Here is a 26,470-nt window from a genome sequence, read left to right as displayed (position 1 = left end):
ATAACGTCATAACCAAATACATCTTTTTTTAAGTATATTTTTAAAAAAATTTTTTCAAGCAATCTTTATTATTTTTATGTAGCAAAAACTGGTAGAAAAAAGCCCACTCTGATATTATTCTTAACCACACATAAAACGACATGTTTTCCCCTTGCTGTTCTGTATGATTCCGAAGCATCTATATAGCCTACGAGAGGCGTAGTATTGTAGAGATCAGCGCTGCATGTGTACCCGTGTGTGTGTATGTGTGCTAATGACATTTGCTGGCCGTTTTAACCTTGTAAACGTCATTTTTCGACCAGTTTTATTTGATTCACGTAGGGGGGAGGGCCTAGGAGAATTCTTTTGAGCCGGGGGGAGGCCCCTGGAAAAAAACTGTTAACCAGGGTGGAGGGCCAGGCAGAACATTTTTAACCCGATCGTCTGGCGACCGGCTCCGTCTGCGTCAACGTTTCTTCCGTGATTTGGGAAAAGCCTGTAAAAGTCCTTGCAGGAAGCGATTACATCAACATTTTTGGTATATCCAGTTTTAAATATTTTTTTCCGAAGTGTTTACAACTTAGTGTTAACTAATAATTGTTGCAAACTGGACTACGAACAAAATATTAGTGCATTCCTGGATCTACATCCTTATGCATGCTTCCTGCCAGGACTTTTACAAGCTTTTCCCAAATCACGGAAGAAACCAGCTGAAAATGTCCAAGGGCAATGATGATCCAACAAAGTTCTTTAGCAACTGACCAACCAATATGGACATTAAACTGTGACAAGGAATAAACATGAAACACTAAAACATGAAACAGTGACTAAAAATGTTCACAGTGCTGGTTTGCTTTTCTTAAAACGTACTTTAAAGGCAGTGAATGTAGCGCCTTGTCTAATGTTAACAGGAATACTATTCTATTGACCAGATGTTTTTACTGAGAAGGCAGTTTGACCAAAGGTAGCATGCCTGACCAGACTTGAGAAGTCCCCCCCTTGTTGATGCTCTAGTGGTCCTTGTCTTATTTTTGCATTGATTATCACATTTCTAAGGGGGTGGTGGTGCAAGATTATTAATTATTATGACAAAATAAACAGATATTTTAAAAGAAAACAAAACTGTCAAAAGTAAATAGGCCATATTACTGTATAATGTCACAATGATGGTAAGTGCAAGGTTTTTTGTCCAACACGTTCAGTACTTGCTTGTATGCTTTATATGTAGATCAGTGACATTGTGATTGTATATACCTGAAACCAGATTGTAAAGCATTATGAAAGGTGGGTTAATATCATAGAATGAAAATACAGTTTGGCTGTCTGCCTCTGTAGTCATCTGTTTTTTTAATCAACTTAAAATTGAGAAGATTCTGTTGGATTTCTTGTCACCCAACATGACAATTTGACTGCTGGAAATTTGACTGTGAGATTGAGAAACTCCCGGCCCGCGACGTATGTCAAATTAAAAATATAGTCCGGCCCTTGAGGGTATTTTTAATTGCGACAAACAACGATACTGATTAAAATAGACGATAGATCAAAGTACGGTGACAAATCTCATTTGGACTCTCCTCCACTATTTGCTACACATCCAGAGCTTGATTCAAACACAAAATCACTGCACAAAGTTTTCAGGAAATACTTGTATTACACGCGAGAAACACGAAGACGTGCATTTGAAATGACGCGGAAGCATGCAAGCCATAGTTTTGCACAAATTGAAGCAGAAATATAGCCTAGAAATCTAGACGCACCCTAGCGGCGGCAAATTAATTTGCTCAGCCTGTACGTCTAGTATCAAACCATAGGGATTTCTATTGGCTAACACCGTGGATGTTATTCAATCACAGCTCTATTGAGTCTTAAGGCGGGCTTAACAGGATAACGACAGTCCTGCAACTGTGAACAACAAGGAAGGTGGCTATGGCTTAACGAAGAGCGGTTGTTTGAATCGGCGTAAGCGCCAACTTTGGAGGAGTTGGACTTGGGCTTTTCTTTGAAAGTTGAGCAACACAATGCACTTAAGTCATTACTTTCGAAGAAGGATGTATTTGCCGTTTGCCGACCGGATACGGATATGGTCGTAGCTGGCCTATTGCATGCCTAGGCAGTTTGAAAGACAATTCTCTGCCCGCCCTTGGATTAAGCGAGGTGAATGGTTCGGATTCAGACTATACATTTCAATGATATAGGATGGCCCGCCAGGCTAGCAGGCTAGCTAGGCCTACACCAAATCTTGAAAAACGTTCACCTGTGATATAGTCTTAGGTAGGCTATGTTATTCACCTATTCTGATTCTCAAGGAGAATATCCTTTTGGAGATTATGATCGATCGTCTATTGACAGTGATAGTCACGGTGCGTCTGTGAATGGAGGTGCGTCTTTGCATGTATACGACGGTGTCCACTAAGCATAGGCTACCATGCTTATTTCGACCCTCTGCCCAACATAGCTTGGAGGTTGCAGTGGTAATCGTGATGATAGTGTCCGTAATGGACGTGGTACAGACAGCAGGGCTAGTAGAAATAGGGCTCTGAAGAACTACAAAGTCACCCACGATAGGAACTGATTTGACCTGGATACTTTATTGTAGGCCTTGTGGTTATAGGCTAGTAATAGTTTACTATTGTTGCTATACATCTTAGGTGTTTTCCTGTTATGTGGGTAATATGACAAAAAAGAAAGTAAACCTGCTCAAATATGTTCATCCAGTATACTGAAAGGTGCATAATTTGAGGTGCTTGCCATCCAGCGGCAAATTAGATGGCTAAATTTACCCCCTTCATAAATTTTTGTTTATACTAAAAGAGTTTTACATTTACAGTAGGACTTTATCTCTGACCACTTTCAAGCCATGGCCTTTTGAAATTTTGATATAGAAATCCAATGGTGTTGCTTTCTTAACCCTGACGCCTAGTTTGCCAGGTTTAAAAAAGTTATGAGAGGAAAATATTTTTATTTGGTGTGAAACACACACATAGGCCTACCTGTTTTTATGCTTTTCTGTTTGTTTTTATGATTTGTCATTATTTTATTTATAAGGTTGCTAGCACAGGTGTCTAAAAACAGATAAAAAGACTTGCACTTTCTGTTTGTAGTTTTGTATTTGAAAATACAGTATTTGAAAAAAACATAGCATTTTAGGAAATAGCCATTTTTTTGTGCTGTATTATTCTTTAATACTGACGTGGCCCTCCAATCAGATGACACTGGCAGAAGTGGCCCCCAGCTCATTTGAAAATCCAAGATGGCCACCATATAGACCCTGGAAAATTTGGAATCAAAGATTTTCTGATTCCTCATCCTGTAAGGTTTCCAAAAATACATAGTTTTTATAATTTCCCCACAAAATTTAACGAAATTACTCAAGGAAACTGACTATAATATTCTGTTGAATTTCTTAATCTCTCTCTCTCTCTCTCTCTCTGAGTGTGTGTGTGTGTGTGTGTGTGTTACGGTTCCCCAGGGAAAACCGTCACATAAATCGGAAAACACAACCAGGTTTAAGGCTCAACAGGTGTATTTATTTGAGTTCCCTAAAAAGGGCAAAAAGCAGGCTTGAAAGCCGACGAAAATGCTCAAAGGCGTCAAAAAACTGGAGATGACGAGGTGGTAGCAACCAGCAGGAAGAACCCAGAAAAATGCTCTGCAGACCAGGGCCCAGTTTACCGATAACGACAGAGACACGCTCTTAAGAGGGTTTTCTACGATTCATCTTACGATGGTTCGTTTGGTTTTTCCGACTGTTTCCTGAACATGCTCGTAGCGTGAACGTGCTCTTAAGATGCTCTTAAGGGGAGCTGTCCACGTTAATAGTTCTGAAATATCCTCTAATTTGATGGTGATGTCAGGTGACTGCACGTCACAGCTATAGGCCTACCATTTAAACTCTACACATTAATTCACATGAATACGAAAAAAGAAACACTTTGGCATCTGCATGTAAGCATCCCAAGTAGGTTATATACCACACACAGACATAAATAATTGTAATTATTTAAGATTAGATTGTTGCACCATGCAATAATTTTTCGCGGTGCCACTTAAGAACACATTTGAAGATAAGAAAGAAGTCGAGTAAGAAAGAGAGGAAATGTGTAGGCTTAGATTTTGATGCAGTAGGCTACAGACTAAACCACATGTTGCTTTCTCTGCTTTTTTACCTCATAGGCCTAATAAAATATTCACTTAGCAAAGATAATGTCAAACTATTCTGGCAACGTCTCGTTTCATAACTTGATTGCATTTTTGTCCGCTTTTCATCACATTATTATGACCATTAAATGTAGGCTATTTTGCACGCTAAAATCTGATTCATCACAGGTAAACACAATAAAGAATGGAAACGTAAATTGGATTATGTATTCTAAGTTGTAATTCCTCTGTATGTCCTGTTGGTGACCTCAGTGAGAAGTACTGTTAAGACGCTCTTAGCCGGTAACTAGTTTTCTGGAGCACTCAGAGATACGAAAGTGTTTTCAACGATGCTCTTAAGCTACGATGGTTTCGGGAAACAGTCGGCAAATCTTAAGACGTTCGTAAGAGGGACTTTACGAAGCTCTTAGGCTTAAGATGCTTTCGGGGAAGTGGGCCCTGGTCCAGAATGTGCCTTTTGAAGAGGCTGGCCAGGTGCATCGCATCCTGGCTAATTGGATCACCTGGTTAGGGAGCAAACCAAAGGCCTTTTAGGCAAGTCCCTCCACTCAGCGGCCATATTGCAACGCTCTCATTGGGCATCCTATTCGGCAGAAATGCGCATGCGCAAGGCTTCACAACACCAACCTTGTTCCAGCTGTGAGTTCACAACACATGATTGGCACGATGTCTTCACAACACACCATTTGATTGGCTCAATGTATTCACATCACACCACATGATTGGCTCAATGTATTCACATGTCGACGTTTTGCCGAGGATAGGGTGGGATATGTGTAGGAAACGGCCATATTGGTCTCTACAGTTATGAACTGTACAGTACAGTAACAGTACCCGTACCACTCACAGCCAGCAGGGTGTGCCAAAAATCATAACGGTAAATCATAAGGAACTTTGGGGGCCATAACAGTGTGTGTGTGTGTGTGTGTTTTGCTTGCGAACCATTGCTAATGTATTAATACTAGGACTGTCAAAATAGCACATTCATTAATTAATCACAGCAAAATTAACATGTTAAAAATTAACTCTACAGATAAAACAAAGCACCAACAACGATTGTTACCAGATGGACCTGCCGAGCAAATTCAAATCGGCTCCCATGTTTGTCTGGGTGTTCAAAATGACAAAGGTTATAGTATGTAAGACTGTTGGCACCACAAAAAAGGTGCTATAATTTCACTCAGTTGTAATGCTGCAACATTTGATGTTGGATCAGCAGCCATCAAGACTTACAGAGGGACAGCAGTAACCATTAATGGAAACAAACATTACTGCTTGTGAGAACTTCACAAAGTACATAACACACACTCATAACAAATATGGACAAAATCTGTTTTAATGTAAATATTGGTCTCTCATTCTCTATTTTTTCTACATCATTAGAAAGTGAAACAGTGTAAAGAGAACCTGAGATCTAAAAAAAATGCTTCTAAGAAGAGGACATGAGGAGACATTATTCCACAAATGCATATTTACAGACTAGGTACAGTATGTACACTTAAAATCAGGAAGGGCTCAGACATCAACTTTTTACAAATCTCATGTCAATCCATTTCACAAGTTACAGGGGCATGACCTCTATCTGCACAACTCCAACATGGGTCATTCCATTGGTGTGTCAAAAAGGCATTACACTGCATGAGCTGCAAGTGGATTTTTTTTTTTTTAAATGATGCACTCCAACCTGCAGGTGAAATTAAATTAGTTTAAACATTAATAAACATTTCAGAGGAACCTTATTCCCAGGAAATGAAAAACAGCACTACAAGCACACTTACAAGCATTTAAATTTTACAAATATACACACTGTACTGAGGCCTTACAGGGAACATTAGGCTCCTCTGGAAAACACCCATGCAAAGCCTCATCTAATTTGGTGCATGTGTAACCCTGTGTGTGTGTGTGTGTGTGTGTGTGTGTGTGTGCATGTGCATGCAACCTACATGATGAGAAGCAATGTCTGACAGCACATTCTAATCCACTAGAATGTGCACTTCTAATCCAGCAAGGAGAGTAAGAGCTATGGGTACTAGTATTTGATGTTAGGACATGTTTTAAAATGTCAGGGAGGGAAGTTTACTCATCTGACACATGGTTTACATTAAATTTATTTCAACAACAACGTCCATCTTTCCTCTCATTTCTGAGGGGCTGGCTGTTTTTATATGTATGTGTGTACAGTTAGGAACAAAATTATTCTGGCCAATATTGATTTAATGATTTTCTCTTGACCAATATGTTTGTTCTGACTGAAAATGATACTGCCGCATGTCAAAAGGTTGTAAAACAATATGGGAGAAACATAAAATCAAAACAAGTGTTTTCATCTTTTTAAACATTTTTATGAAAAATACCATACAAAATGATTCATACAAATGGAAAAATCTCTATTTGCATTCACAGCTCTCAAAATGGTTCTTATAATACCTACCAAGCCTCTCCATGTCTCCACAATGATTCTAGACTGCACTTTTTTTTTGCAGCAATCCAGGTTTTGAGGCAGGAACGATTATTTGCCATCACTCTGGCCTTGTGCTCACTTTGTTGATGGACTGAGGTCTGGACTCTGACTGGGCCACTCTAAAATGTTGATATTGTTCTCTGTTAACCATTTCTTGCATTGTTTGACTGTTTTGGATGGATTATTGTGTAGTTTAATGGTCCAATGCTGCCTATTGGGCCAGGTCTCTCGGCAGAAATCTTAATGTAGCCCCTTGTTTCAATGTTACCATTTACTTTGAGAAGGCTTCTTTTTTGATTCCACTTCCTACCACATTATCTTACAACCTTTAGCCATGTGCCAGTATAATTTTCAGTCAGAAAAAACATATTGGTCAAGAGAAAATCAACATTACTGTAAATCAATATTTTCCAGGGGTATGAATAATTCTATTCCTAACTGTAAGTGTGCAGGGGTCAAATTAACTTTTTTGGCCTACCAACCAATGTGGCTGGTAGATGGAAAAATGTACCATACAGGCATTATTTTGTATTAAAGAATACTTTTCATAACTATTTGAATGTTTCCCCTGAAAAAAAAAAGATGGCTTAGAGGACATCTCAGTGTGGTGGTGTTAGATGGGGCCTTATCTGGAGAGAATGTTTCACAATTTTGCGAGATGAAATTGAATCTATTTTTATGTATAGTGTCTCACAAAATATGACTTTGGTATGAAAATATATAAGATATCTCCATTTTAAATAGTCATTTTACCTACGCTTACCACCAATGATGGACAGAACTGATTGTAAGCCTATCTTCCATGGCACAGAAGCAACAAAACTGAAAGTCAACAAGTTACATTCATAGTTTTGTTATGGAAGTGGTGTGGCTCTTTTAATAACAATTCTGTAAGATTTGTGAGTGGAGGCAAGTGAAAATGCAGATGCATTAGTTAGAAGCTGGAATGGGAACATTTAAACCAAAGCAGAGCAAGCAGACTTGTAGCAAATGCATAGTTTGAACTGTTGGTTGCCAAATAAAGCTTCAACTCCTTGAACTGAAGCTGTCTTGTGTCTGTTACTCATCTGCAGTTGAAGAGAAGAGGATTAGCCCCTATACTAAGTTCCTAGTGTTTGATAAATTCCTTGAGTGTCCTACACTGATGAATGTCTGACAATGATCAATGGCTAACATATTTCTCGCTAACACAGTAATCACGCTATAGAAATTAGATTCCCCTCCATGAAGTTGTTTGCCTTTCCTCGACACCAGTGGTCTGGACAGTTTACCTGGGAAAAATTCGGGGTAAGGTAGCACATTTTACCCTGGAGGAAATTTGGGCTGGCTTTCCAGGTAAGGTTGAAAGACACCTCATAATCAAATCCAAATGGTGTGGTGCCAATGGAGAGTTGCTAGACTACCCTGGGTGAAAATGACATTTTCTGCCGCTAGGGTGCGCCTAGATTTCTAGGCTAGAGGTGAGATTTAACAGAAAACCATTTGTGCAGTCAGGGATTTCGTAGAAAGTAGCATTTGTTTGTGTTTTATTTGTTTATATGACACTTTTGTGCAAAGAAGAAAAAAAAAATTTTTTAACCAAGGACCAAACAGGCAAAAAGGCATCTCACTCCTAGGCTACATTCAGAATTCAGAGAAATTCCACGCTGGAATTTCCATGAAATTCCACGCTGGCCCCGCTTTGTTTGTTTCCAGTTTTCAGAGCCTGGCTGCCTACAGAGACCGTTTTTTTTACAGTGTGGGCCTACTGAAGTGCCCTTGAGCAAGACCTAGCCCCTCACTGCTCCCCGAGTGCCGCTGTTGTTGCAGGCAGCTCACTGCGCCGGGATTAGTGTGTGCTTCACCTCACTGTGTGTTCACTGTGTGCTGAATGTGTTTCACTAATTCACGGATTGGGATAAATGCAGAGACCAAATTTCCCTCACGGGATCAAAAGAGTATATATACTTATACTCACGGAATGGGCAGCCAGCTAGCATTCGTAAGGCGATGATTGCTGAATGTGACATAAAAAATATTATGGGCTTGAAATTGCGTAAAATACCTGACTGCACCTTTAAAGTTAGGCTGCGTAGTCGACACATATTCATAAATCTTGCTAGGTTTAGGTTTTCACAGTCTGTGGTACAACACTGAAATAGGCGGAGGGGTAGTTCACTCACAAAGCATAGTGGCAGCTTCTTAAGGGTAGCAGCAAAAATCAAAGCATAGTGATACCGCTAGATGAACAGATGTATTTCACATGCCAAAGTGGCGGAGGAGCTGCTATTATTCTCCAGCCATGCGCTTGGCAGGTATGGCAAGCCATTTTAACATTTACCCGCTAGACTGGATATGTATAGTGTAACATTTTTAGATATTATCTGAAATTGGAGATAGCTATAACTTTCATTCTGCCTAGTCAAAATGTAATTATAGATATCTTAAATTAGAGTTTTGACTAGGCGAAATGACGTTAGAGATATCTGTATTGCTATGCAAATTAGGCACGGATCCCACTTTAGGCGGGAGCAGAGCGTGTTGTTGTTCAAATCATCAAATCACATAGCACCTGTTAACTGTTTACTTTGTAATTAGCACTAATTAGCACCATATGAGAGCAGCCAGAGGGCGAAGGAGTTTTTAATTGTCTTTTTAATGCTGCAGTCTATGCAAGACGGGAGCTGGCAGCAAGAATTGATGATTCAATGTTGCTTTGATTTTTTCGATTACAGCCAACACCATTATGAATGGAGTTTCCTGTAGATGGTGCTGGTGCATTTAGTAGCGTAGTAGGCTACGAACAGAGATCAAGCCAGTTGATAACATGAGAGTCTAATAAACCACACGGTGTCCTGAGTTTTAGTTATTTTAGATGAAATAAGGAAATAAGCCCACTTCTTCCGATTATGTTGGGGGGGAAATTAGCCTACGGACAGAGAACAGATATCTTGAATGACAATAATCCAACTATCCAAAATTGTCATTTAAATTGACGACTGAAGTCAGAAAGATTCGTTTTTGTTGATATCTACAATGTTAATTCCGGTTTGTCAAACTTAGCGGGTAAATGTTAAAATGGCTTGCCATAGGCAGGTGCTAAATTTGACCCCAGATTTTATGTATGTGTCTGTGTGTATGTGTAGGTGTATGTATGTGTTTATATGTATGTGTGAGTTGCATACTCCTGCTCATAGGTGGTTATGAGTGGTTGTGTCCTGGGTAGTAAGGGGGGGCTCCTCGGTGTTAGGGGGCGGGGGGGTAACCACAGGGGAGCGCAACTTGTGCCCCGTTCCTCTGAGCTGGGGGGGCGAGCCGGGAGCAGAGGGGGGGTTGCTGTGGGGGGGGGGGGAGGGAGAGGGCACAGGGGTGCGGGGGTACTTCCTGGTGGACTGGGGCAAGGAGTCGGGAACCTGAGAGGCGGAAGAGAGGGTGCCGTGGTAACCAGGGAGACTGGAGGGGTCGCAGGGGTGAACGCCACAGCTGGTGTCCAGCTCATCCTCAGCATACTCCTACACAGGAAATTACATTTAGAACTGAGGTGGGAGAATACACAAAAACAGACAATACTTTGTTACTAGAGAACAATCAAAATATTTATGTGTGTGTGTATGTGATACAGTATGTGTACATGTATGTTTGTGTGTATGCACCTGCATAGAGGTGTGTGTGTGTGTGTGTGTGTGTGTGTGTGTGTCTGTGTGTGTGTGTCTGTGTGTCTGTCTGTGTGTCTATCTGTGTGTATGTGTATGTACATGTATATTATGTACACCTGCATATAGGTGTGTGTGTGTGTGTGTGTGTGTGTGTGTGTGAGTGTGTGCATTTGTGCACACCCATCTGTTTAACCTAATTTTCAACAGTGCAGAGGCTTGATGGATTAAACCCATTATAGTGAACAGACAACATCTTTCTAGTAACCAGACTGATGTTAAGGTGGAGAGAGGTACAGTATAATTTAGTAAAAATTATTTTGGTGATGACACATACAAAGCTTTATGAATAGATGTTATTCTGGTCACAACGACACATACAGTATAAGGCTTTATGATTGGATATGTTATTTTGGTGATGACACATACAGTACAAGGCTTTATGAATAGATGTTATTCTGGTCACATTCTGGTCACGACACATATAAAGCTTTATGATTGGATATGTTATTTTGGTGGACACATACAAGGCTTTATGAATAGATGTTATTCTGGTCACATTCTGGTCACAACGACACATATAAGGCTTTATGATTGGATATGTTATTTTGGTGATGACACATACAAGGAATATATTATTTTGGTGATAAGAACCTGTAACTCACCGACTCGTTGAGGACGTACAGGGCCATGGGCTTCCGCCTCTCACTCCTCCTGGGCACTACGTCCACTGCAAAGTAGAAGACTTTAGACAGGGAAGTTCATCTTACGCTGGGGCTCGTATGTTGGCTGCATCACTGTGTGTGTGTATGTGTGTGTGTGTGTTTGTGTGTGTAGAGTAATGTGTAGCCTGCCTTTGCCTCTTTTGTCTGTGTGTGTGTGTGTATGTGTGAAGTATTTGTGTGTGTGTGTGTGTTTGGAGTAGTGTGCAGCCTGCCTTTGCTTCCTCTCTCTCTCTCCATGTGTGTGTGTGTGTGTGTGTGTGTGTGTGTGTGTGTAGTATTGTCTCACCTTCGTGATTACTGATCCTCTCTTCAGCAGCCTGTCTTAGCCTCCTCTGCTTCTTCTTTCTGTGAGATCAGGAGAGCAGCGTCACAACTCAGAGAGAAAATCATGCCGCATGTGTCTTCACAGTCTACTCTCTGGCTCTCAAGAGCGGAAACAGGTGATTTATAGAGCTTACAATGATCTTGTTTAATACAAATTTGGCAAAATGCCAGTCTGCGTGCAGTAACATCCTCAATGGAAATCAAATTTAAAAAGGACACCTAATGAAGGAATGGACTGTGATAAAAATGTAAACTTTAATGGGAAACTATGATGGAAACACAATACAATGCACCCAGCTCTCGCACATCATATCCTACCCGGGTCATTTCCTGATTCCACCCCATCTCTCTCTCCCACTAACTTCCTGTCACACTTCACTGTCCTATACGAATAAAGTCAAAACCCATAAAACCCCAAAAATAAACTTAAAAATAATTTGTAAAAAGTTGTATGTGAATTTCAAACATTTCCAGTCGGCTCTAGAATCTAGAAGACTCTTTTTCATTTCCCCAAATTTAATCTTTTGCCTGCGACACAGACAGACTTTTGCTACAACAAAGTTCGCTAGTTAAAACCCTTCAAAGGACCCCAGAGTACTCTTCCATTGACTTACATTGTATTAAATGCCACATGGTATTAAGAGAGAGCCGGGCCGACGCTAGCTGGTTTACATACATACATACTCTTTTGATCCCTTGAAGGAAATTTGGTCTCTGCATTTATCCCAATCCGTGAATTAGCGAAACACACTCAGCACACAGTGAACACACAGTGAGGTGAAGCACACACTAATCCCGGCGCAGTGAGCTGCGTGCAACAACAGCGGCGCTCGGGGAGCAGAGAGGGGTTAGGTGCCTTGCTCAAGGGCACTTACTTAAGTGGATATCTGGACATCTGGACAACCATATGTGTTGTTTCTTCACATTCTGTCTCTATTTCTAACTCATTTTGTGGAGGTTTTAGACTAAATCAACTCCATATCCACATGAAACAACTGATCCTTTAAACACCCAGGAAAGAGATTACTGTAGACTAAAAAACTCCACATAGCTCATTTAAACACTTTAATTGCCATTTTTTAATGTATCAGACTAAAATACTAGCACCTTTAAACAACATGGTGGTCATTGTAAGCTGTTGTAGACTAAAAACCTTCATATAGCTCATTTAAACAGCAGGACAAAGTGCTATGGGAGGTGGAGCCTGTAGCTTTCTGGTCTCTAATGAATGTTCATGGTGACCTTCTCCAATAATAAGAACTGGTGTTCTGTCCAATCCTGGAAAAGTCTGTCTGGTGTGTGTATGTGTAAGTGTGTGTGTGTGATATATGTTGTGATTGTTAATGGTGTGTGTGTGTGTGTGTGTGTGTGTGTGTGTGTGTGTGTGTGTGTGTGTGTAGCTTTGAAAACTGTCAGCAGTCTTACTTTTTGGAAGGCTTCCAGCAGGCACACACAGTCACCAGGGTGATGAGCAGGAAAATGCCCCCGGTGGACAGAATGATGTATAGCGAACTGCGACCTGCCAAGGAGAAACGGCAGTTTGGGACCATATCAGAGAAACAGCGAGAGTTTGAGACTGCACTAGAGGCCAAAGAAAGTGACGGTACTGAGTTTGGACTGAACCAGGCCAGTTTGATTTGAACATGACCTGGCCACACACACAGGTCTGTAGTGGAACCATTTATGCTGGGTTATATGCAGGTTATAATGTTTGAACACATTGAACACATGAAACAACTGATGAGTGATGAAACACATGAAAAAATATGAGCCTTTGGGGCCAGTACACTGAAGGACTGTGTGTGTGTGTGTGTCTTTTGGAGGAGTACATTTGGTGAAAAAGAGTTGTATGTGTGTGTCTAGGTTTGGGGATGGTTTTAGTGGATGGACTGTGGATGTTAGAATAAAAAGAAAGTGTGTAAGCGAGGTCTGTAGTGAAAAGAAAGTGTGTGTGTGTGTGTGTGTGTGTGGATGTCAATTAGGGTTGAAATGAAAAGAGTTTGTGGTGTGAGAGGGTTGAAATGAAAGTAGGGTTGCTATGAAACGTTCTTAAAGGGCAGAGTGGCTAGAAAGCAAAGAACACCTTTCTCTCTCTCTCTCTCTCTCACACACACACAAACACACACACACATTAATCCACTCACTACAGTGCACTAAACATATGAATAAAGAAATACAGACAGTTAGACAGACAGACAAAATACTTTAATGATCCTGAAGGAAATGTAGATATATACACACAGGGTGGTGGAGTGTGTGTGTGTGTGTGTGTGAGTGTGAGTAATACAGCGTGTGTGTATAAGTAATAAATTGTGTGTGTGTGTATGAGTAATGCAGTGTGTGTGTGTGTGTCTGTGTGTGAGTGAGTAATGCAGTGTGTGTGTGTGTGTGTGTGTGTGTGTGTGTGTACATACGGTAGACAGTAAGTTTCACAGGTGCGCTCCTCATGGTGCTGATTGGGTTCTCCACATTGCAGCTGTACACGTCGTCATCGGACATCAGCACCCGCATGATGGTCAGCAGCCGCTGGTCATGTGACAGAAGCAGACGCGTGTCATTGGCCAGTGACTTGCCGCCCTTGGTCCAGCTGTAAGAGGCTTTGGTGCCGGTCTGGTGGGAGCAGTTGAGGGTGAAGAGCTCACTCAGCTCCAGAACGGACGAGGCCACCATGTGCACGTATGGCCGGGACACCGGCACTGCAGGCAGACATGCAGCGGTCACACTCTTCACAAAAGGCAACGGGACAAACACTTACGGGCATAAAACTATGAAAGAAACAAACGAGTTGAAGTTGATGTGGTGAGATAATATTACTGCCCACTGTGAAATTAAAGAGGGAAAGCAGAATTTTACCACTGTTAGAAAAAGTTTTTTTTTTTTTTTTTAACTTTGTTAGCATGCTAGATGCTAGTCTAAACCACACTCCTTATTGTTGCTTCAATGTAGTGAGCAATTTGACCACTGTGACGTTGGTGCAGTGAGCTAATGCTAGTGTCACCAGTGCTGTTGGTGAAATGAGGCTGAGCTTGGATAATTAATCTTAGCATCAACACTGAGGTTATTACTGATAAGCTAATGTTGCCGTCAACTTTGAGGTTGATGCAGTAAGGTAATGTTAGAGTCCAGAATGAAGTTGATGCCCTCAGCTAATATTACCGTCCATTGTTGATGTAATATGTTAATGTTACCGTCCACAGTAAGGTTGATATGTTTCTCCCCGGTGAAGGTGTCATCAGTGATGGAGATCTCCACCTCGTATGCCCCCTCGTCTGACTGTTGTAGGTTGTGTACCTGCAGCGACCCGTTCTCAAACACCTGGATCCGGTCGCGGTACTCCGCCCGCAGGCTGCCGATGACGTCGGTGCCGATGGACTGGACCACGGTGATGGGCTTGTCCCGCTTGAGCTGCCACTTGATGACTGGCCGGTCGGAGCTGGAGCTGGTGTAGCTGACAGAGAGCAGGGCCGACCCCCCCAGCACCCCCCGCACCACAGGCAACTGGCTGGTGATGTTCACACCCTCCACACCACCTCAACACACACACACAAACACAGAATGATCATTTAAAAGTTGACAGACTAGCCATCTATCTATCTATCTATCTATCTATCTATCTATCTATCTATCTATCTATCTATCTAATAATCCATGAAAGATTATTTTGTTGTCTCTGTGGTCTTATGTAGGCTGGTGACTGGCTGATTCACACCTTCCACACCACCTCAACATACATACACACACTCACAGAAACATACTCACACAAAACAGCACAAATAGAATCATTCAAATGTTTCTATCGCCATCCATACAAAGATTATTATGCACCAAGATTATCAAAGTTTTGTTTCTGTGTCCCGGGAATCGAGGCACCAGGGCACATGAAAACCAGGGCACATGAAACTTGGTGGGCAACTAGACTTTTACCCCCCACCCCCAACCTAAATAAGGAGGGTTTTTTCCTAAATAACTATACTGTGGCACCGAGGATGACGAAATTTATATGGCATGTTGGCATGTGGGCCTGCATCATTTTCGTGGAAAAACGCAATGGACTCATGGGTTGTAGCGCTATCCTATTGCATGCAGAGGGAATTTGAAAGACAACCGTTTATCTTGCCCCTCGGATTGAGCACTGCCAAAGGTGAGTTCCCACATGTTGATGTGGGTCTGGCTCGTCAGGCTATCCTCTGGGGGTATGAATATGTACATTTAGTGAGCCAAGCCAAGGTAGCCAGTTAAATCAGTCTATTTGAAAATATTTTGGATTTTCTTTGGTAAAATGGATGTAATTACCTGAAACTTGGCCCTTGTCTGTGAAACTGTCAGTATCCTAGAACCAAACTACAGGTTGTTAGTTTGGATCTAGCTTTTTGGGGGTTTTGGAGGACATATGAAAACCTCATGGCTCCACATTCATTGGTCTGATATATGGCACCTAGCAACATGACAGAAGCACACATCAAAGTCACAGGAAATTATTTGAGCATGAAGACTAGAATGTTCTGAGTCCAACAGCGAGCCTGCAACCCATAATGAAAACCCTGTTTTGAGTGTGCTCTCAGCCAGAGAGTGTGGCCCAGGCGGCCCCCAAGGCTGGCTGTTACGGTGCGAGTGAGCGAGCGAGTCGGCATGGCTGGTTGGCGCTGGCGCTCGTCAGCTGTTGCCAGGATGAGCAGACAAAGGCGGCAATTGTGGGCCTGATTTCTTCCAGTGCACCAGGCTGACCACAGACACATTCTTTGTGGACGGACAGGCAGGACACACTGGTCCCTGTGCTCCTCTAATCAGGCCTTTGGGACAATGACCACAGCCATCACTGGCAGAGGTGGGGGGGGAAGGGGGGGTGGGGGTGGATCTCTGCCTTTAATCTGCGTGTGTAACCTGCATTCTGTTACTCTGAGTGTGTTACTCTGAGTGTGTAACTCTGCATTCTGTTACTCTGAGTGTGGTAACCTGCATTCTGTTACTCTGAGTGTGTTAACCTGTAACCTGCATTCTGTTACTCTGAGTGTGTTACTCTGCGTGTGTAACCTGCATTCTGTTACTCTGAGTGTGTTACTCTGCGTGTGTAACCTGCATTCTGTTACTCTGAGTGTGTGTAACCTGCATTCTGTTACTCTGAGTGTGTTAATTGCGTGTGTAACCTGCATTCTGTTACTCTGAGTGTGTTACTCTGCGTGTGGTACCTGCATTCTGTCTTTACTCTGAGTGTGTTACTCTGCGTGTGGTACCTGCATTCTGTTACTCTGAGTGTGTTACTCTGCGTGTGTAACCTGCATTCTGTTACTCTGAGTGTGTTACTCTGCGTGTGGTACCTGCATTCTGTTACTCTGAGTGTGTTACTCTGCGTGTGGTACCTGCATTCTGTTACTCTGAGTGTGTTACTCTGCGTGTGTAACCTGCATTCTGTCTTTACTCTGAGTGTGTAACCTGCATTCTGTTACTCTGAGTGTGTTACTCTGCGTGTGTAACCTGCATTCTGTTACTCTGAGTGTGTTAATCTGCGTGTGTAACCTGCATTCTGTTACTCTGAGTGTGTTAATCTGCGTGTGTAACCTGCATTCTGTTACTCTGAGTTTGTTACTCTGCGTGTGTAACCTGCATTCTGTTACTCTGAGTGTGTTACTCTGCGTGTGGTACCTGCATTCTGTTACTCTGAGTGTGTTACTCTGCGTGTGGTACCTGCATTCTGTTACTCTGAGTGTGTTACTCTGCGTGTGTAACCTTCATTCTGTTACTCTGAGTGTGTTACTCTGTGTGTGTAACCTGCATTCTGTTACTCTGAGTGTGTTACTCTGCGTGTGGTACCTGCATTCTGTTACTCTGAGTGTTAATCTGCGTGTGTAACCTGCATTCTGTTACTCTGAGTGTGTTACTCTGCGTGTGGTACCTACTCTGAGTGTGTTAATCTGCGTGTGTAACCTGCATTCTGTTACTCTGAGTGTGTTACTCTGCGTGTGTAACCTGCATTCTGTTACTCTGAGTGTGTTACTCTGCGTGTGGTACCTGCATTCTGTTACTCTGAGTGTGTTACTCTGCGTGTGGTACCTGCATTCTGTTACTCTGAGTGTATTACTCTGCGTGTGTAATTCTGTGACTCTGGGTGTCTAACTTGCATTCTGCATTTTTTCTGTGTGTGTAACTCTGCGTGTGTCCTTAGTGTGTAACCTACATTCTGTCTTTACTCTTCAGGTGTAACATGCTCTAGAGGCTTAAGGTAGAACAATTACACTAAACTTGTGTCATTGTAAAACTGTCTTTGCAAATGTGTTTTCATTAGTGTATAGTATAATAACCTATACATACAAGCCACCGTTTTTTCCTCTGCTTAGAATGAGTGCTTCATATCAACTTAAAGAGCAGGTCTTTCCAAGGAATCCGCCATGTTGTGCCGCCATGTTGCTAGCGTAGCCCAGCAAGGACAAACCAAAACACAGGTACTAGAGTGGGCCTTTTGAGTGTATATAACCGCTGATTCCACATGCTTGGAAAGGCAGAGGGATTTAGTCGCAAATGACCATGTATGTCTGCACTGCACTGCAAATCACTTTCAATAAAAACATGATGAATGAAAATGCAATAAGCCAGCATGAGAGTGACTTACTTACCCAGCCAATTTAAAAACATGACAAACTATAACCTTTGACCTATAAGCTTTGACCTTAATCAACATTGTCTAACCACATGAGCTGGACATATTTAAAATGCAACCAAGTCTTATCATCAAAATACTTCCACTACAATGATTCCAGCCTAAAATGGCCAAGTTTAACATAAATGCAACAAAAATGTAAATGTTTGAAATCAAAAAGGAAGCAGTCTCCCACCAGCCAACCCAATTTCCTCCAGTCATCACCAACTGAACTCAATCAAAGGCACCGTATTCTGCTTCACATACAGTGACAATGGTGTGGTTTTATTTCAGTTAGCTTAAAGGTGCTCTAAGCAATGCTGGGTAACGTCACTTATGTTGACTTTCAAACAAAACAGAGAGCTAGCTCGCTACTTCCTCCCCCTCCCTCCTGTGCTGCTCCCGTGCAATTGAAACTCTCTTAAATGTCTGTGATTTGCTGGAACAGTTTGTTATGTTTTTTATGGGCTAGGTTTGCCCAGGTTGTTTTTGTTGTCATTTTTGGAGCCTGGGCTGTCCACAGAGATCCCGTTTTTTTTTCAGTGTATTCAGGACACAGACAGCTAGCGGATGGTTAGGTGATGTTTGCAGAAAGTGACATAAAATGTTTTAGCCTAAAAAACGTGTGGCATCGCTTAGAGCACCTTTAATAGCTGGTTTGATTTGCATTGAGAGATGATCTTATGGAAAGTACCCCATGTCAGGTATGGTGAAGGGTATGTAATGATTTGGGGCTATTTTAACACTTATGTTATCCTTGGGGTCAATTTGACCCAAAGCAATGTTTAACATCATAAAATATATGGTTCACTTTTTTTTTTGCTTCATGTTTCATGACTTTTTCTCAATTGAAGGGTACAACAGAGTTAGCATGAAATTTGTACAATAATTTGTTTTCAATATCCTGTACAAATATTTTGTACATTGATGTTCCTTGGGGTCAGTTTGACCCCAGCTGTATGAAACATAGGATACATGAATATTTGACACATTATGGATATTATTATTTGAATAGTATGAGAACATATTGTTATTATCATTATTACATACACAAGTACATATTACATATAAGTCATTTTGGCAGGACTGTATAAGTCAAAAGGGGAAGCAACAGCAAGCCTTTGGGCTGCTGACACTGGATGGGCAATATTGCCAGCCATGGTTCCAAAGTTCATTAAGGGGTGTGGGGGGGGGGATTGTTTTGTAGGGATTTTGATGGTGGTTATTACACTCTTGTTAAGTACCTGTCACAAAAAAACTGGGTAACAATATTAATTATAATCCTTTTCTGAGGGTTTATTTAGCTGGGGTCAAATTGATCCCAAGGATAAAGAGTGTCGGTAAGATTTGAGGATAGTGGGAACTTTATCAGGATGCATAGTGTATAGTGTAGCTGTATTGCGCACACGATTTTATTCACGCTGCTAGGCAGCCTGGATTCTATGGACTCTACGTACAGACGCATTTGCTAGACATTCGTAGCACCCAATAAACAGCTCTGGGCATTCGTAAACCACGTTTCAAATACGAGAAAATGAATGCCTAGTTCCCAGACCCCATCTCAATGAGGCTAGAAATAACTGGCATTTAAAAATAAAACAAATCTTCCTGCCCCATGGGAATTTAACATAGGGGTGTGTATACTTATGCCCCTGTATTTTTTAGGAAGAGCATTCATTTATTTACGATACAATATTTATTCACAAAGAAAATTCATTTTAATTAAGGCATTAAGATCAATTTCCAAAATATGTTTTATTTCTCACAACACTGAATCAACATAGACTGAAGTCATCTATTCTATTGGACCCCAGCGTAACCTAGGTTGACCCTTGGACTGTTATGACTCCATGTAAAACTCACTTGTGTGTGTGTTTGTGTGTGTGTGTATGGATGATCAGCATCCATAGATGTTTAATTGCTAACGACCAGAGCAGGTATAAATACTAACATGCATTCGTATTGAGGAACATTACTTAATATTATTTCTTTTCCTCTGCCATACTGACACTCAAAGTGCTGTCTCCAAACACTACACAACTAAAGACTAAAAAACATGTTTTCAAACCTTAAAACTACATTGGTACACACTTTGCTAAAAAACAATAAATGATGTTTTAAGTGTTCGAAGGAAGAAAGAGAAGAAACAAGAGTAAAAACTCTTTGCTGTTCTTCGCTGACACAGACTGAACTTTATAGCAACTTTAGCAACATGCTAGCATCAGCATCTACCGTCCAAACTTTCTCCTCTTATTTTGTGAACCACTGCATGAAATGACACTAAAGGCCTGAAAGGTTCCCCTGATTCCTTACCTGCCAGGGAGAAAAGCAGCAAGCTGACGGTGTGTAAGACAGCAGGAGTGTGTGTTAGCCTGGAGGAAGCCTCCCTCTCCGCCTTCATCTTGGCTGCAGGGCTGCGCTGAGCTCACACACACTGTGCATGTTTGTCCACTCCGGGCACGTCCTGAGAATACACACTCACTGCTTCCTGCAGGACGGAGCCTCGTCTCTGCGCTCAAGCTCTCTCCTCCCAGAGCCCCTCTCCTCAACAACAGCACTGTGTGTTTGTGTGTGTGTGTGTCTGTGTGTGTGTGTGTGTGTGTGTGTGTGTGTTCTCTTTATCCATGTGAGCTCTTTGTGTGTGTACTCTTTGTGTATGTACTCTTTGTGTGTGTGTGTCAGTGTGCGTGTGAGAGTGTTTGGGTGAGCTCTCTCTTTATGTGTGCTTTGTGTGTGTGTGTGTGTGTGTGTGTGTGCGCGTGCGTGCATCGCATGCTTTGTGTGTTCGATACACTACTCATCTATTTTCACCCTCTGACCCCCCCCTATCTTGCATGTCCCCTAAATGTTTGTTTGTCTTTTCTGAGAAGAGTGTCCCTCTCACAGAGTGCGGCTCCGCGACATCATGCATCCGCCTCAGATATGGCCCTGATCTGGCCCCTAGGGTTTGTCTGTAAAAGACTCTTGCATTGTGTCGCCGTGTTGATCACTGCTGGTGCATGGGCCTTTAATGTGACCTCTCACTACTCGGCCAAAGTTGCTAAATCAGGGCTTACCTACTGGACTCTCATGGTGCGGTCAGCTGTTAGCCAATGACAACATTGAACTGTCCACTTTGTGTGTGTGTGTGTTCTCTTTATCCATGTGAGCTCTTTGTGTGTGTACTCTTTGTGTATGTACTCTGTGTGTGTGTGTGTGTGTGTGTGTGTTCTCTTTATCCATGTGAGCTTTTGTGTGTGTACTCTTTGTGTATGTACTCTTTGTGTGTGTGTGTGTCAGTGTGCGTGTGGAGAGTGTTTGGGTGAGCTCTCTTTATGTGTGCTTTGTGTGTGTGTGTGTGTGTGTGTGTGTGCGCTTTGCGTGCATCGCATGCTTTGTGTGTTCGATACACTACTCATCTATTTTCACCCTCTGACCCCCCGCCCCTATCTTGCATGTCCCCTAAATGTTTGTTTGTCTTTTCTGAGAAGAGTGTCCTCTCTCACAGAGTGCGGCTCACGACATCATGCATCCGCCTCAGATATGGCCCTGATCTGGCCCTAGGGTTTGTCTGTAAGACTCTGGCATTGTGTCGTGTTGATCACTGCTGGTGCATGGGCCTTTAATGTGACCTCTCACTACTCCGGCCAAAGTTGCTAAATCAGGGCTTACCTACTGGACTCTCATGGTACGGTCAGCTGTTAGCCGAATGACAACATTGAACTGTCCACTTTATATTTCAGAAATCAATAACACCATGTCATGTTTTTTGTGTCCATTCTTAATCCTTTGCTTTGCTTCACTACATCGCAGAGAGAAAACAGAGTTTTTGCATGTGTGAGCTTGTAATTGGATTGCAGTGGCCTGTTGAGCTGTATTGTGTGGTGGGGGTCGTTAATGAGGGACTCTTATAGGTCGGGCAGTCAGGCGGGGCTCTGCTGTGCCGTGGGGCCTACTGGGGGACTCCGCATTCTGTCTGCAGTATCAGAGAGAGGGACAGAGAAGGAGGGAAGGAGGGAGCGAGAGAATGAGAGGGGGGCACTCAATAAAACACCATGGCAGCTTCTGAAAAGGAACCCCTCAGCAGTCCCCTACTCCTCCCTCTCTTCTCCACTTTACCCCGTATCCCTCTCTCTCTCTCTTTCTCACACTCTATCTCTTTCTCTCACTCCTTCCCCTCCCCTCTTTCCTTTCCCCTCGCCCCTTTATCCCCTTCTCTCCCTCTCTCTCCCCCTCGCTCCCTCATTGCTCTCTCTTCCTCCTCCTCTAACCATTCCTACTGCGTTCTGTCCCTTTGTCTCCCTCGTTCTCATTCCCCCTCTGTCTCTGCTCTTTACCTCCCCTTCCTTCCTTTCCCTCTGTTCTTCTTTTTCTCTCTTCCTCCTCCTCCATCCCTCTCTCCCTCACAGCCCTTAACCCATTCCCTAACCACCACTAACAGCCCCTAATACATTCCCTTACCCCAGCTAACAGCCCCTAATACATTCCCTTACCCCACCTAACAGCCCTAGCCAGCCCATTCTGTAGTCATTTACCCCCGCTATCAGCCCTATCCCCTGCTAACAAGCCCATTAGCCCTAACCCATTCACTTACCCCCGCTTACAGACCCTAAACATCCTCTTACCAACCCCAACAGCCTACCTCTGTGAGTCAGTCAGGCAGGAGAAGGGGTGGTCTGCAACAGAAAAAGTGAAGGATGCTGATGGAGGAGGAGGAGGACTGTGGAGAGAAGGAAGAGTTTGAGGAGGAGGAGGAGAGGAAGAAGAGGGGAGGAGGGGTGTAAGGAGGAGGAGGAAGAGTGTGAAGAGGAGGAGAGGAAGAAGAGGGGAGGAGAGAAAGAGGTGGAGGAGAGGAGGAGGTGAAGAGGAGGAGAGGAAAAAGAGGAGGTGTGTGTGTGTGTGGACTGTAAGTGAGAGGGGGAGGTCTATCAATTACTAAGAGGCATGATGCAGCACTATATGAGCAGCTAAGATGAGTGCTTGCCTGATACACACAGTTTAGAGAATAATTTAGTTACCTGTACACAATCTTCATCCACGGTGGACTTCACAAACCTGTAGGTCTCGTGTCATGCAGTGGGGTGCATGTGATTTTAATGTGCAAACAAAAGCAGGCTGGGAGGACAAAGAGGAGATTAGTTCTGGCCTGGTGCATTCTGGGCCACAGGAAGGAGGCAGGACGACGGAGCAAGAGTACACAGGCCTCCCCTGCACGCAGCAGACACATACCATCCAACTACACTCACACACACACACACCACCCAACTACAGCTCACATACACGCACATCAACCACTGAAAACTGATTCAACCCTCCAAACCATATATTTTCTGAGGACTTATGAGAAGATTTAGGAATTCTTGAAAGACTGTATCTTCTAACTAATGTCCCCCACTCAACTTAATTATAGTGAAGTGTCTGGCTGATGCCTGTTTGTTACAGCTGATATTCAAAGTTACGAATGTTCTTGATCTCAGCTTTGTGATCAGAGAAGAAAACTCTTTGTTAATCACTTCCCTTGCAATTTAGGAGAACTAGGGTAAAAAGACGTTTGAAGTTTACAGAGATAAAAACATTACATTTGGAGGTACACTTACACTGAACTGAAAATGTCAGAGGATTTTGTCTCAGAAATCTGGTCACCTTAATATACACACCATCCAATAACAATTTAGACACACACACACACCACCCAACTACAGTTCAGACACACACTCCATCCAACTATACTCAGACAGGCCTCCATGGCAGACACACACCATCATGCATCTGTTGATTATTCTATTTAATGTACTTTACTTTTTAAAACTATTTTGAAGCTATTGCCCATAAATGCTTTTATTTAATATTATTTACTATTTACTATCCATTGCTTTTGTTTATATAAAACAACTGCACCAGAAAACAAATCTGTGTAAATGACGGCTGTTCATGTATTTGTTGTGGGGGCTGATGATGTCATGGCCCAGGCTGGTCAACTGATTCCAGGGGTGTAGTCACCGCTGGATGTCTGGCCGACACTCACAATGGCCCTCACACACACTGTCAGCAGACACACAGACACACACTCATGGCCTCACATACACAGATTTAGACACTGTCATACTGGACAAGTACTGGACACGTCATAACTATCACTTTGGCAGAAACACACACTTGCATGTGCACACACACACACACACACATACACACACACACACACACACACACCAGTAGAGGACCCCTTGCCCTGAGGTATGAACGTAAATGATATCATTTCTCATGAGAGAGTAATACCGAGGGGTCATCCCATTTAAAGCCACACAGGATGTCTGCCAAAATCAGTTGTTGAAGGCATTCAGTCACTAACTCAGGAACACTGAAGGGTCTTTTCAGTTTGGAAGGATCAAAGCATCCTCCAAAGCATCTCTCTCTCTCTCTCTCTCTTTCTCACACACACACACACACACACACACACACACACACACACACACACACACACACACACACACACACACACACACTTTGCTTGCCTTTCATATGGAGACAGACACTCAAAGCTTTTGTGTTCAAGATAAAAGTCCCCCAAGTGAATCTCTCATCTTCAAAAGAGCTGCATCAATGAAAATTAGGAAGCAAAGAACGCACACTTACACAGTCACTGAGTCTGTGAGTGTGTGGTGTGTGTGTGAGAGAGAGTATAGTGTGTGTGTGTGTGTGTGTGTGAGAGAGAGAGAGAGAGAGAGAAAGGGAGTAGCCTTTAAAGTATGTGTGTGTGTGTGTGTGTGCGTGTGTCTGTGCATAGGCTTTTTCTTTAATCAGATTTGCTGGGTATAGAGGCCTTTCCACTGCCTGCTAGATTAAGTCTTGTGTTGTGAGACCAGACATCTTAATCGACTGCTTAACCCTTGTCCACAACACACACTCCTTGGATGATCCCTGTATTGAACAAATGTATCATACATGCTTTCGTGAACTTGAATGGAATTAATGAAATTATGCTGTAACCTTAATTAGCCGACCACCTCTTATTCTTGCTAAAGTAATGCCTAAATATGTTACTCCTCATTAGATAACATTACTGCACAGCAGTATTTGACTCTAGTGGCCTGAGCGTCTCAGTCACTCTAGACTCAACATTGCCCTCTGGTGTTCCTCTGGCCTCATGGCCATTGTTCAGGTCAATTCAAATTAATTTACACATTTCACAAAAAGTGAGGAAAAACATGTGACTTCTTGTAAATGCTCAGTACTTAAAGTAATGCTGAAATAAACTACCACTACTATTGCTGCTACTGTGCCGAAAATGACACAGGCATTTTTATATGTGATGATTATTTTCTGAAAATGACAGCCATTGCTATACATGTTGAACTTGCACTTCCATAACAGCTCAACTCAATCATCTATTTTTGTGTGTGTGTGTGTGTGTGTGTGTGTGAATGTGTGTGTGTGTGTGTCTGTGTGTGCGTGAGTGGTGAGGAGGAGGTTAGGCACATTTTCAGGGTCGCTTTGTGTTGCTATGGGAAACCTATGAAGAATCTCATTTTAAGGCAGTAACTCCAGTAGTGGTGACAGCTCTCTTTCTGTGACAGCTGTGTGTGTGTGTGTGTGTGTGTGTCACTATGTGGAAGAGGATGACTGTGTGTGTGTTTGAATGTGTGTACATTAGGGTGTGTGTGTGTGTATGGAGTGGGAGGGATATTGTATGTGTGTGTTTGTGTGAAGAGGAGAAAACTTAATATGAATATGCAAAGGAGGCAGATCTGTAAAGAGGGCCACTTTTATGTTTTAGTCGCACACAGCGCTGCATGGCTCAAACTAATAAACTCTGTATAGTACTATTATATAGTATATACTATCATAATAATCATATACTATTATATAATATTATGTACTACTCTAACTAATGTCAAGTGGACTAAGACATTGTTTCTGAATCAGTCACTGATTTTAAACTAAACGTAAATTAGGTGTAATAAAGTGTTAAACAACTGGTGTTTACAAAAAGTAATAAGGTATGCTATATACTCAGTGGACCCAGATATTCTTAAGAATGTTAATTAATTACATTAATGTGTGTGTAACAGAGAGAGAGATGTGTGTGTGTGTGTGCATCATCTCCTGTATGAGTATATTTCCCCTGCAATGTTACAGTAATTTGTGTGTGTAGCATCTCATCTGCGCGTGCATGTGTCTACACAATCCCCGGCATGTTAATGTGTGTGTATGTGTGTTTGTGCTATGGTGTGATGGAGAGGTAGCCCCAGTCCTAGGTGGCCTGCTTCAGATAAGGTGCAGGTGGCGATCAGTCGATCATTAGGCTCAGATGCAAGACCAGCAACACTCATTATCCACGACCCCCTTGTGAACCTGCCAACCCCCCAAATCAGCGGGTGTGTGCGTGTGTCTGTGCATAGGCTTTTCCTTTAATCAGATTTGCTCAGTCACTCTAGACTCAACATCACCCTCTGGTGTTCCTCTGGCCCCCCTTGTGAACCTGCCAACCCCCCTCCAAATTAGCGGGAGCACACAAACGCCCCCGATATTATCACATGCGCGTCATTGGCGTCTCCCGGTGGGTGGAACGTTTCATTATTTA

The 26,470-nt window shown here is 42.5% G+C and overlaps 1 protein-coding gene across 1 annotated transcript; it reads right to left on the bottom strand.

Annotated features, from left to right (window-relative positions):
• Positions 1-9,586: 9,586 nt before the first annotated feature.
• Positions 9,587-20,473, bottom strand: hepacama (hepatic and glial cell adhesion molecule a). The gene is made up of 7 exons (XM_048267115.1): positions 20,224-20,473; positions 14,468-14,809; positions 13,694-13,975; positions 12,705-12,798; positions 11,242-11,300; positions 10,896-10,960; positions 9,587-10,089 (listed from the first exon to the last, which is right to left on the bottom strand). Exons 1-7 carry the CDS (start codon positions 20,309-20,311, stop codon positions 9,769-9,771), a joined length of 1,251 nt encoding a protein of 416 aa, XP_048123072.1. The 5' UTR covers positions 20,312-20,473; the 3' UTR covers positions 9,587-9,768.
• Positions 20,474-26,470: the final 5,997 nt, after the last annotated feature.

This window comes from Alosa alosa, chromosome 16, assembly GCF_017589495.1.
Source record: "Alosa alosa isolate M-15738 ecotype Scorff River chromosome 16, AALO_Geno_1.1, whole genome shotgun sequence".
In the NCBI taxonomy this organism is placed as follows: domain Eukaryota; kingdom Metazoa; phylum Chordata; class Actinopteri; order Clupeiformes; family Clupeidae; genus Alosa; species Alosa alosa.
Note: the sequence above shows the minus strand (reverse complement) of the source record. Positions and strands in the feature narration are given on the sequence as shown.

What these genes read in the sequence shown, in the direction of transcription:
- hepacama (XM_048267115.1), bottom strand. Translation starts at nt 20,311, where the DNA reads ATGAAGGCGGAGAGGGAGGCTTCCTCCAGGCTAACACACACTCCTGCT. An exon ending in GAGGATCAGTAATCACGAAG is followed by an intron (nt 10,961 to 11,241) that starts GTGAGACAATAC and finishes TCTACTTTGCAG; the next exon opens with TGGACGTAGTGCCCAGGAGG. An exon ending in TGTACGTCCTCAACGAGTCG is followed by an intron (nt 10,090 to 10,895) that starts GTGAGTTACAGG and finishes TTTCCTGTGTAG; the next exon opens with GAGTATGCTGAGGATGAGCT.